We start from the raw sequence: 13,314 nt of genomic DNA, 5'->3' as shown, positions 1-13,314 counted from the left end.
GTTAATACCATAAAAAAATTACCACATCATGAAAAAAAAAAAACGAATCAATGCACATACTAATGTATAGATAACCTACATTTAATTCATGATGTAGGCAATTATAGCCTAATCTCATCATACATTTATTAACATCTTAAATCAGTGTTAAAATTGTTCATTTGAAAACAACTGGCCATCCTTTGTTACAGTAGTGGGCTACTTGTTGTTTGTTTCTATTTTGTTACAACGTATCTAAGGAAAATCCATCAGAAACCATATATTGCTGTCATTGGTCGAATGAAAAGAAATGCAGCATTTACACCAATCGGAATAGAACGCGGTGTAAGCGTTTCCTCCTCCATACAAATTGAGAATTTCCTTAATCGTCACATACATTATGGGTTATGGCCAATGGTTATAGCCAGTAACAACTAGGGGTAGCTAGGCACTGGAGCGTAAAGTATTTGAATTGACCGACAATCGCTAGCAGACTGAGCTGTCACAGTCAGCCTGTTTCTTTACCGCCTGCTATGTTAGGTTACAGGCTGGCAAGTGTGGAAGAAGTCACAGTCAAGAGACTCAAGAAGCTTGAGCTGTGGCTAGCGACCCGACGTACATTATTTACCAGTTTTCACTAGCTAGCTAGCCTAGTTAGCTACTTTAACTAACGTTAGTTAGGTTAACAATGTCGTTCATTATGATGAAGAAAAATAAATTCAAATTTAAGGTAGATTTCGAGTTGGACGAACTATCTTCTGTTCCCTTTGTCAACGGGGTCTTGTTCTGCAAAGTACGGCTCCAAGACGGTGGCTTTACTGAAGAGTCCTCTCGGTAAGAAACTGCCCTTTCGATTTCATTTAGCTAGTTTACGTTAACAGTTACGTTAAGCAACTCAGGGAGACACAGAGGTGCGACTCGATCCTGGTTAGTTTACTGGCAGTGAGTGGCATTGATCAGTTAGCTAACATTAGCGAGCTAGCTAGCGCCCACACTCAAGAAGACAGTGTGAATATGAGTGATGTGACTGAATAATGTTTGTTGCTAGCTATTAACATAGCAAACAATATCTAATTTAATCAATTATAGAATATGTAGTATTCACAATTGTATGTTGTTTTTACCTCTGTTTCTTATTTTGGTATAGTTAGCTACCATGGTAGTTATTCTGTCATCTTGTTTTGACTGATGGTGATGCTGCTTGTCTGATTGATCGTTCTGACTGACTGACACACCAAAAGACCACCGGTCACGAAGCCAACTGTCAAATCAAACATTCATGGCTAGACATGTGAGGCTTGCTTGATCTATGCTATCTGACAACTTTGAACAAAACGTCTGGCAACTGAAGGTCACTAGATTTCCAATCTGAAATGCCAAGAAAATGTGATTTATTTATCATTTTGTTATAACCAATAGTCCAATATCTCAGACTTTAGACTGACTAGGTTCTTATTGATCAGACTAGTAGTTGCAAAAACTTGCAAATCATTCATCCCCAATCCAAGCCTATTTTCAAGGTAAAATTGGAGATATACTTATAGCTCTGTGGTGTGGTTTTCATATAACCACACCTGCTCACCATTTTTTAAATGTTTTTCTTTGGTGCAAATAAATTAAACAAAACAATAACACAAGCTCTAAACATAACAAACACTGCAAAAACCTCCTAGCTTACATTGAACAACAACAGTTTCAATAGCCCCCATATGAGACTTCAAAGGATGACCCATACAGTTCCAAAAATCTCATTATCTCAATCACTCAAAACATCAGTTTTGCTCGCTCTCCAAGGATCCAGAGCCATTGAGATGGCTAGACAGATAAGACCTGGTTAAAATCAGATCAGTCAAGTTAACAGCATCTAAACAAATTTCTCTGATGTCATCCATTCACACCCTGGAGCATCCCGTCCTCAGGATAGGACTTTGTCCATTGCATATGAACACAGACTATGGTTTTCCAGTCTTTTCCAGAGTGACTTACAGTAGTGAGTGCATACATTTTCATACTTTCTCCACATTGGTCCCAGGTAGGAATTGAACCCACAACCTTGGTGGTGCAAGCACCATGCAATACCAACTGTGCCACACAGGGCCTAAAGAGAGAGAATTAAGCAGCTCTAACGGTTCATTGTGGTAATTTAAGAGATGGCTCATGTCCAGGGTTGGGGAGTAACGGATTACATGTAAGAGATTACAAAAACCGGTAACTGTAATCTGTTACGTTACAAGCAAAAATATTGTAATCAGATTACAGATACCTTTGAAAAACTAGATGATTACTTTGAGGATTACTTTTCAATTCAGAAAGGACGTTTGTGTAAAAAAAATCTTTAACACTTTTCTGTTTTCTCAATGACATTCAAATCAGCATTGAAAAAAGGTGCACGTTTCAGTTTGTTCCACCTGAGCGAGTCAGACCACAAGTCAGAGATCACTATGATGACACACCACATGTGTTTGATGGATCGTGGGAAAAGCGCAGGAATAGGTTTTTGTAGGCTACAGTCCAAGCTATGTCTTCCAATGGTGTGACTGCTGTCGGCATCCAAAGATCCAACTTGAATAAACGCTTGGAGGTAAGGATGACAGCAGTGGTGTAGTCTACTGCTACAAGGATATCACTTTATTGATATCTACATAGCGCATTGATGTGAATCACACTGCTGCTCTCATTTAGCTATTTGTGCCTTACGGATTGTGGTTGTTGTGGATGGCTGTTCACAAATCTAAATGTGTATTTGAACCAAATAATGGTTGAATTCAAGAAGTTTAAGCTGCCTATCAATCAAATGAAACCAGTGGACAGCCAGGGAAAAATGCGCTCTTGCAACAGCTGCACAGTGTGGATCCCAGCCTATGGAATAAAAGTGGGGCTTTTATTGCTCAATCTAATTCATGCTGATAAAAAAGAAAATCCATAGGCCTAACGGACACATGATCAAACTTGCACACCTTTCATAGACTTAAAAGGGGCAATCTGTAGTTGCTGCATCCATTTTCAGGCATATAAATTATATATATATATATAGCCATTGATTCTTGAAGACTATAACTTAGAAATCCCTCATGAGCTTAGTTCAACTGTCACACTCCATGATAACCCAAAATATAACCATGTTTTATTTCAATGTTTGTAAACATTGTAAATGTAAACAAACACTGTATAGCCTCATAACATGGCTAAAACAATATTTTTTATATAATGGATGGTCAGTCCTTAGCTTTGTCTATTAATCTGAGAGTGGTTACATTTCTCCAGGCCCATCCCTCAGCTTTTTACCAAAATAGAGGCGGGGCGATGATTTTGTTATTGTTTCATCTGTGGGTTTTCCCTTTAAACAGCTGCATATTATCAAGATATCAAAGTGTCACCAACAAAAAGGTAAACAATAGGCCTATAGCAAATGCAGGATATGACATAACTTTTTCACATGTAAATAGCACTTATTCAGTAGTGCTCAAAGCATGCCATTCCATGAGCTCAGCATTTATTTTTCAACTCAAATCAATGAGCCCAATCAGTCCTCCATGACAACAAAATCATAAACAACAGAGTAGGGCTGGTTAATACATCCTTAGTTTTGAGGTCCTGCTCAGGTTAAACAATTTGGCTAATCTATACTTCCATATTTCCAAGTCCTATTCTTGAAGATCAAGGGGTAAAACATTTATTGGAATGACTGAAATTCTGATAGGCTTTGGTTTTGAATGTAAAAAAGTAATTTAATCATATTATTATATGTAGTAGAAAGCAATGGGTTAAAAAGCCTTCATAACCAACCCATAAAGTAACATTTAACATTCATATATGGCCAGCTATGTAAACTTTAACATGGATTTATCCTGCAATAGATGTCGTTCAATAGGTAAAATAAATTTTTGTTTTCTTCTATAGCCTCAAGCGGAAAGTAATCTAAAAGTAACGGAATGTAATCAGATTACGTTACTGAGTTTGGGTAATCCAAAAGTTACGTTACTGATTCCAATTTTGGACAGATAACTAGTAACTGTAACAGATTACATTTAGAAAGTAGCCTACCCAACCCTGCTCATGTCAACCCACTCAACAGCACGAGCAGGATGGTTCTTAAATGAGTCACTCTGGAAAGTAGTGGACACACATCTGGAGCAAGTGCCAGCTCCTAACGTCAACTCGGTTGTCACTCCCCGAGTGACTTTGCCACGGCAACTGCCTGCATTTTTCCAATTATGTAAACATACCATAGAAATAAGAATAAATATAACGGGTCTCCCCATTCAAGTCAATGATGCCATAATCGGTCATTGCGAGTGTACCTATTCATTGTTGACTGACAATGTCAAGAAAATCTTGTGCGTGCTTCTGGATGGCCAGATTGCTAGCAAGAATAACAAGAAACTGCCATGTGGGGAATCGCAAGTGGCTCGTTTAAGCTTGTTTCATCTTGTTATTGATACTGTGTCTTGTTTTGATGGGTTTTGACTGATTTCATGTCAATGCTAATATTTTGGACAGAAACGGATGTAACTAAGGCTAGGAATGTCAATACAATCAAACTAACAACGATAATGATCACAAGTCAGTCATAACGCAAGCTTAAAACACAGAGCTTAACATTAGCTAGATAGGTAGCTAGCTAGCTAGCTGCTAGAAGGATGTCATGTCATGCCACTGGAGGAGTGGGTGAGTGACTGACTTTTTCCCCTCATATCATTTTTCGGTGGCTATACACAGCTAGAGATGCAAGTGTCATTTGGTTAGCTAGCAAGAACTTGAACAACTGTTATCCAGTTAGCCAGAGTGAAATTGTGAACGCAAGAGATATGCTATCTACTCTGATTTCAGAGCACTCTCTTCTGAGTGTGTCAGAGTGCAGAATAACTGATGAATTTATGAACGTACAACACCCGCTGAATATGACCATTGTCAGTAAACTAGGGCTGTCACTGACTAAATCGATTGGTCAACATTTTTAAAGTGTATTTTTCCATATGTAGATATATGGGGTTTTAATAAAATCAACTATATGCATTGAGCTTGTCGGACGCTTTAAGCTTACTGTTTGCTGAACTAAGGCACAAATGCCTCAAGAGGGATCCAGATATCTAGATAACCAGAAGGGGAAAAAATTCAACCTGACCCAACCATTATCCGCCTGCTTCTTCTGGCTTTCGCAGATTCTCCCATTACTCTCCTCAAGTTGCCATAATAGGCTACATAAGGAGTCGGCAACCTTTCTCATGTAGAATGCCAATTTATCTTACCATTTCTACCGATCTGTATGCCAGTTATGGTTTTCATGTGCACATTTTCGTGTAACAGTTTGATTTAATTTATAATAACATCTTCATATCTCAAAATCATTGTCATGTGGTTAATCAAAATTCTATCCAAATCTAAGTGAAAGATACAAACCTAAAAACGAACTTCGATTGACATTGCCAACTATGTAAAAATAGCCTACATAAAGCCAACAAATAAAAACATTACATCCTGCAGGTACAAAATATCCTGATAAAAATAAATATCCTTTATATCACATTGGCTACGCATGGTCTGTCTGCAACTAACTTAAAACATTGTATTAACTTGGGTCCGGCACGAAGCTTGGCTAGCGAACTTGCAACATTGTAGAAAATATTTTGGGCCCTCAGAGTTTCCCGCCAGTGAGCTCGGGACAGACACAAGTGTAGGCTATTTGCGCAAGGGATAAGAAGCAGTGCTTGACTTGGGCAGGAGCTCACCGGAGCTGAGTATCGGCACCTCAAATTTTATACTGCTTGAGCTCCTGTTCCTTTTATAGAATATTAGCTCAAAGTGTTGTGGAGCTCCTGCACCTAAATATAAACTCAAAATGAGTACCGGAACCTATTTCAGTCCAAGTCAAGCACTGATAAGAAGTAATCAGGTAGGCCTATTTTATGACGTTTCCACTGGATCAGAGCATGACATTTTTCTCTTTCGAAAGGGAGATTTTTTTCAAATACATTGAGGAACTACTGTAATTCTCAATGGATGTAAAAATAGACTTCATTTGCTTGCTGTTTGAGGTGAAGAAAACATTATTTTGAAATGCATTAGTGGTGGTGGATTAAGCCAGTCAGAAATGCTATCAGATCTCCAAATGGGCACATTTATATGCCTACATTTGTGCGCAGGCAAGGTAGTCTTTTAAGGTGATAAGGCCCCAGCAGAAATCAGGGCATTCATACTTCTTGCGCTGATCAGAGCTGTTGTGAAGGTAGTTGTCAAGGAAGGTCGTTTTTATTTATGAAGGATTTACTGCCCCCACCTACCGTCAACCAATCATGTCATTGTGGAGCTATACAGAGGCCTCCGCATTGTTACAACATTTGGGAGGCGCATGGCGATTCAGTACAGAGCTTGATATGTCCTCTGCATGCCTCTGGAGGCTCTGCAATTGCGTCAAAACGTCCTTATGGAGCCTCTGACCACATTTTCAGATCAAGCATAAATTTGCTTTTAGTCTAGTCCTGCACTATGGATTAGTTCACTGAGATGGGTGCAAATATATATATAGTATCAGTCAAAAGTTTGGACACGCCTACTCATTCAAGGATTTTTATAACACAGTTTTGATGTCTTCACTTTTATTCTACATTGTAGAAAATAGTAAAAAATAAAGAAATACCCTTGAATGAGTAGGTGTGTCCAAACTTTTGACTGGTACTGTATGTATGTATATATGTATGTTGAAGTCGGAAGTTTACATACACTTTCACCAAATACATTTAAACTCAATTTTTCACAATTACTGACATTTATTCCTAGTAAAAAATCCCTGTTTTAGGTCAGTTAGAATCACAACTTTATTTTAAGAATGTGAAATGTCAGAATAATAGTAGAGAGAATGATTTATTTCAGCTTTTATTTATTTCATCACATTCTCAGTGGGTCAGAAGTTTACATACACTCAATTAGTATTTGGTAGCATTGCCTTTAAACTGTTTAACTTGGGTCAAACGTTTCAGGTAGCCTTCCACAAGCTTCCCGCAATAAGTTGGGTGAATTTTGGCCCACTCCTCCTGACAGAGCTGGTGTAACTGAGTCAGGTTTGTAGGCCTCCTTGCTCGCACACGCTTTTTCTGTTCTGCCCACACATTTTCTATGGGATTGAGGTCAGGGCTTTGTGATGGCCACTCCAATACCTTGACTTTGTTGTCCTTAAGCCATTTTGACACAACTTTGGAAGTATGCTTGGGGTCAATGTCCATTTTGAAGACCCATTTGTGAGCAAGCTTTAACTTCCTGACTGATGTCTTGAGATGTTGCTTCAATATATCAACATAATCTTCCTCCCTCATGATGCCATCTATTTTGTGAAGTGCACCAGTACCTCCTGCAGCAAAGCACCCCCACAACATGATGCTGCCACCCCCATGCTTCACGGTTGGGATGGTGTTCTTCGGCTTGCAAGCCTCCCCCTTTTTCCACCAAACATATTGATGGTCATTATGGTCAAACAGTTCTATTTTTGTTTCATCAGACCAGAGGACATTTCTCCAAAAAGTACGATCTTTGTCCCCATGTGCAGTTGCAAACCGTAGTCTTGCTTTATTATGGTGGTTTTGGAGCAGTGGCTTCTTCCTTGCTGAGCGGCCTTTCAGGTTATGTTGATAGCTATACATATATACATATATATACAGTTGAAGTCGTAAGTTTACATACACTCACGTTGGAGTCATTAAAACTCGTTTTTCAACCACTCCACAAATTTCTTGTTAACAAACTATAGTTCTGGCAAGTCAGTTAGGACATCTACTTTGTACATGACTCAAGTCGTTTTTCCAACAATTGTTTACAGGTAAAAGTTAGTCAAGAACGTCCTAGAAAACATGTAAACTGCCTAACCAGCTCTGCTACAGCGAGTAAAATGATCAGAGTGAGGTGTGCTCTCATTTGATTCTGGAAGTAGCTAGCAAACTAGCTAACTTTAGCCAGTTAGCTTGGGTGCTTGGTTGGGACAAGCATGCAGTGGCAGGCAAGCTGCAGGAGGAATGGTAGCTTACAAATCCCCCATAATTTATCAGTGCAATTTTGACGGCCAACTAGCTGAAAAAGCTTGAGAGGGTTTATATAATGTTCCTTCGTTAGATTTTAACTCATCTTGCTCTGGCTAGCATTAGTTGTTGTTGTTGATTTGTATAACTGAGGGAGAGCCTACCTTTGAATGGTTCTTTGATCAATAGGACTGTAAAGTTCCCAAAGTTAAGAGGACTCCTGTGGTGTTTACATATTTGCAGAAATCGATTCAGTTGTATTTTGTGGCTTTTGGCGAATACGTTCTAATGATCTAAAGTCACGCTGTTGCAACTGCCTGTAAACACACAGTCCAGTCCAGTGAATGATGGCAGGCCCTACTGCCTGTAAACACACAGTCCAGTCCAGTGAATGATGGCAGGCCCTACTGCCTGTAAACACACAGTCCAGTCCAGTGAATGATGGCAGGCCCTACTGCCTGTAAACACACAGTCCAGTCCAGTGAATGATGGCAGGCCCATGTAGGAAGTGGCTTGTTTGTATAAAGGCCTACTGTAGCTCTGATTGCCTATGGCGCACCGTTCTGTGTAGACTCCCGTTCTGGACGAGACAGATGTTTTTATTAGGTTTTATTTACTGCAGTGTCTATTAATTGTCTAAACGCATGGCCACAAAAGCCCCAGTATACATAATTCACAAACATTCTAAGAATTTATGAAAATGTTTTTAAAAAGTGTAATATTCTTCCTCTGGGTGTATATGAACATATTTTAATAAGATCAGTTCCACCTTAAATGACACCCTTTCAAATTAGTGGATTTGGCTATTTAAAAGCCACACCCGTTGCTGACAGCTTCATGAAATGGGTTTATATGGCCGAGCAGCCGCACATAAGCCTAAAATCAACATGCGCAATGCCAATTGTCGGCTGGAGTGATTTAAAGCTGTCCATTTGGACTCTGGAGCAGTGGAAACGCGTTCTCTGGAGAGATGAGTCCCGCTCCACCATCTGGAAGTCCGACGGACTAATCTGGGTTTGGCGAATGCCAAGTGAACGCTACCTGCCCGAATGCATAGTAACAACTGTAAAGTTTAGTGGAGGAGAAATAATGGTCTGGGACTGTTTTTCATGGTTCAGCTCCTTAGTTCCAGTGAAGAGAAATCTTAACTCTACAGCATACACTGACATTCTAGACGATTCTGTTTGGGGAAGGCCCTTTCTTGTTTCAGCATGACAATGCCCCGTACACAAAGCAAGGTCCATACAGAAATGGTTTGTCGAGATCGGTGTGGAAGAACATGACTGGCCTGCACAGAGCCCTGACCTCAACTCCATCGAACACCTTTGAGATGAATTGGAACGCAGACTGCGAGCCAGGCCTAATCGCCCAACATCAGTGCCCGACCTCACTAATGCTCTTGTGGCTGAATGGAAGCATGTCCCAGCAGCAATGTTGTAACATCTAGTGGAAAGCCTTCCCAGAAGAGTAGAGGCTGTTCTAGCAGCAAAGGGGGGACCAACTCCATATTAATGCCCATGATTTTGTAATGTAGTGTATCTTGTTTCTTAGGCTCACCCGAACACACACACACACACACACAGGCCATTAGCCTCCTCTGAGTCACTGAATGTGTGATGGAAAAGCAGCATTGTAAGTGATATGTGATTATTTATCTATTATTTATTATCTGCTTTGGCCGACAGCTATTTTTACCTCTCCTGCTCCCCAGTTGAGAATCATCAACTATTTATTTAACTAGGCAAGTCAGTTAAGAACAAATTCTTATTTACAATGACAGCCTAGGAACAGTGGGTTAATTGCCTTGTTCAGGGGCAGAACAACATCTTTTTAACTTGTCAGCTCGGGGATTCAATCTAGCAACCTTTTGGTTACTGGCCCAACATTCTAACCACTAGGCTACCAAACTATATGTTTGTCACCTGCATTAAGGCTGAAACACCATATATATCCCTTGTTCTAAAGAGTCAATGCATAGTGTTCTTCACCGCAATGGTATTTCAGAATCTATCATTCACTTACTTAGAGCATGGGAGAGTTTGTGTTCTTTTACCTTCAGGGCATTTATGTTCTGTTGTGTAACTGTCACACCCATGCCAGAGAACAGCACACAGGATCTTGTCATTAACTGTGGTGTCTTTATTGACATATATTTATTTTCGCCATGAATCAGATCTAGGGATTAATGTGTATTGTAGCTAAACATTCCAATCAACTGTATGTGTGTGCATGTGTGTGTGTGCGTGTGCATGTGTGTGTGTCTATCAGGATTGGACTCAATTCAAATTGAAGGCAGTCAATTCAGGAAGTAAACTAAAATTAGAAGATATTTATTTGAATGATTTGTCTATACATGATCTATGTGTTTTCAGTCTTTGGGTTATTTTGCTATAAGTTATGTGTGTGTCTTCTCCAGGGAGCAGGTCCAGGCTAACTGTGTGCGCTGGAGGAAGAGGTTCTCCTTCCTGTGTAAGATGAGTGCCAACGCTGGGACAGGAGTACTGGACCCCTGTGTGTGCCGGGTGTCTGTGCGCAAGGTACAGGACTCACTACAACAACTCTGTCAAAGCAATGTGAATGCTGTGTCAAAATTAACTGCCTACCAGAATAGGGCAACTACTATGTATTGGTCTACTACTACTACTGTAGATTCTAGAACAGTCTACTAATAGGTCTACTACTACAACTGTAGATTCTAGAACAGACTACTAATTGGTCTATTACTACTACTGTAGATTCTAGAACAGTCTACTAATTGGTCTACTACTACTACTGTAGATTCTAGAACAGTTTACTACTACAACTGTAGATTCTAGAACAGACTACTAATTGGTCTACTACTACTGTAGATTCTAGAACAGTCTAATAATTGGTCTACTACTACTGTAGATTCTAGAACAGTCTACTAATTGGTCTACAACTACTACTGTAGATTCTAGAACAGTCTACTAATTGGTCTACTACTACTACTGTTGATTCTGGAACAGTCTACTAATTGGTCTACTACTACTACTGTAGATTCTAGAACAGTCTACTAATAGGTCTACTACTACTACTGTAGATTCTAGAACAGTCTACTAATAGGTCTACTACTACTACTATAGATTCTAGAACAGTCTACTAATTGGTCTACTACTACTACTGTAGATTCTAGAACAGTCTACTAATTGGTCTACTACTACTACTGTAGATTTTAGAACGGTCTACTAATAGGTCTACTACTACTACTGTAGATTCTAGAACAGACTACTAATTGGTCTACTACTACTACTGTAGATTCTAGAACAGTCTACTAATTGGTCTACTACTACTACTACTGTAGATTCTAGAACAGTCTACTAATTGGTCTACTACTACTACTGTAGATTCTAGAACAGTCTACTAATTGGTCTACTACTACTACTGTTGATTCTGGAACAGTCTACTAATTGGTCTACTACTACTACTGTAGATTCTAGAACAGTCTACTAATAGGTCTACTACTACTACTGTAGATTCTAGAACAGTCTACTAATAGGTCTACTACTACTACTGTAGATTCTAGAACTGTCTACTAATTGGTCTACTACTACTACTGTAGATTTTGGAACAGTCTACTAATAGGTCTACTACTACTACTGTAGATTATAGAACAGTCTACTAATTGGTATACTACTACTACTGTAGATTCTGGAACAGTCTACTAATAGGTCTACTACTACTAAAGTAGATTCTAGAACAGTCTACTAATTGGTATACTACTACTACTGTAGATTCTAGAACAGTCTACTAATAGGTCTTCTACTACTACTACTGTAGATTCTAGAACAGTCTACTAATTGGTATACTACTACTACTGTAGATTCTAGAACAGTCTACTAATTGGTCTACTACTACTACTGTAGATTCTAGAACAGTCTACTAATTGGTCTACTACTACTACTGTAGATTCTAGAACAGTCTACTAATTGGTATATTACTACTACTGTAGATTCTAGAACAGTCTACTAATAGGTCTACTACTACTACTGTAGATTCTAGAACAGTCTACTAATTGGTCTACTACTACTACTGTAGATTCTAGAACAGTCTACTAATTGGTATATTACTACTACTGTAGATTCTAGAACAGTCTACTAATAGGTCTACTACTACTACTGTAGATTCTAGAACAGTCTACTAATAGGTATACTACTACTACTGTAGATTCTAGAACAGTCTACTAATAGGTCTACTACTACTACTGTAGATTCTAGAACAGTCTACAAATAGGTCTACTACTACTGTAGATTCTAGAACAGTCTACTAATTGGTCTACTACTACTACTGTAGATTCTAGAACAGTCTACTAATTGGTCTACTACTACTACTGTAGATTCTAGAACAGTCTACTAATTGGTATATTACTACTACTGTAGATTCTAGAACAGTCTACTAATAGGTCTACTACTACTACTGTAGATTCTAGAACAGTCTACTAATAGGTCTACTACTACTACTGTAGATTCTAGAACAGTCTACTAATAGGTCTACTACTACTACTGTAGATTCTAGAACAGTCTACTAATTGGTATATTACTACTACTGTAGATTCTAGAACAGTCTACTAATAGGTCTACTACTACTACTGTAGATTCTAGAACAGTCTACTAATAGGTCTACTACTACTACTGTAGATTCTAGAACAGACCTGTAATTGGTCTACTACTACTACTGTAGATTCTAGAACAGACCTGTAATTGGTCTACTACTACTACTGTAGATTCTAGAACAGACCTGTAATTGGTCTACTACTACTGTAGATTCTAGAACAGACCTGTAATTGGTCTACTACTACTGTAGATTCTAGAACAGACCTGTAATTGGTCTACTACTACTACTGTAGATTCTAGAACAGACCTGTAATTGGTCTACTACTACTGTAGATTCTAGAACAGACCTGTAATTGGTCTACTACTTCTGTAGATTCTAGAACAGACCTGTAATTGGTCTACTACTACTACTGTAGATTCTAGAACAGACCTGTAATTGGTCTACTACTACTGTAGATTCTAGAACAGACCTGTAATTGGTATACTACAGGATATGTCAGGATATATCATTGACACCTTTGCTGCATGTGTGTTTTGACAAAAGTGTATCTGTGGCTTAGTTGTTGTTACACACAAAGATGGACATTTTGAATTGATAACTACTTTCCCTTATCTGTTTTTAGGAAATGAAGGGTGGAAAGACCTTTGCAAAGGTAATATTTTGCTCTTGAATTCATAGTCCCTAACCACGTTTCCTTCCACAGTTTCTATGCGAGTAAAGTCATACTGTATAAAAAGAGCTGTGATGAGAACAACAA

The 13,314-nt window shown here is 38.8% G+C and overlaps 1 protein-coding gene across 1 annotated transcript in view; it reads left to right on the top strand.

Annotated features, from left to right (window-relative positions):
- The first annotated feature begins 376 nt into the window (after positions 1 to 376).
- LOC139550279 (EEIG family member 2-like) overlaps positions 377 to 13,314 on the top strand; it is a 32,941-nt gene continuing 20,003 nt past the window's right edge. Inside the window, exons 1-3 of the mRNA XM_071361075.1 lie at positions 377 to 813; positions 10,402 to 10,522; positions 13,180 to 13,209. Of these exons, the coding sequence (XP_071217176.1) occupies positions 668 to 813; positions 10,402 to 10,522; positions 13,180 to 13,209 (297 nt within the window). The 5' untranslated portion in view covers positions 377 to 667. The remainder of the gene's footprint in view (positions 814 to 10,401; positions 10,523 to 13,179; positions 13,210 to 13,314) is intronic.

This window comes from Salvelinus alpinus, chromosome 23 (assembly GCF_045679555.1).
Source record: "Salvelinus alpinus chromosome 23, SLU_Salpinus.1, whole genome shotgun sequence".
Taxonomy (NCBI): domain Eukaryota; kingdom Metazoa; phylum Chordata; class Actinopteri; order Salmoniformes; family Salmonidae; genus Salvelinus; species Salvelinus alpinus.
Note: the sequence above shows the minus strand (reverse complement) of the source record. Positions and strands in the feature narration are given on the sequence as shown.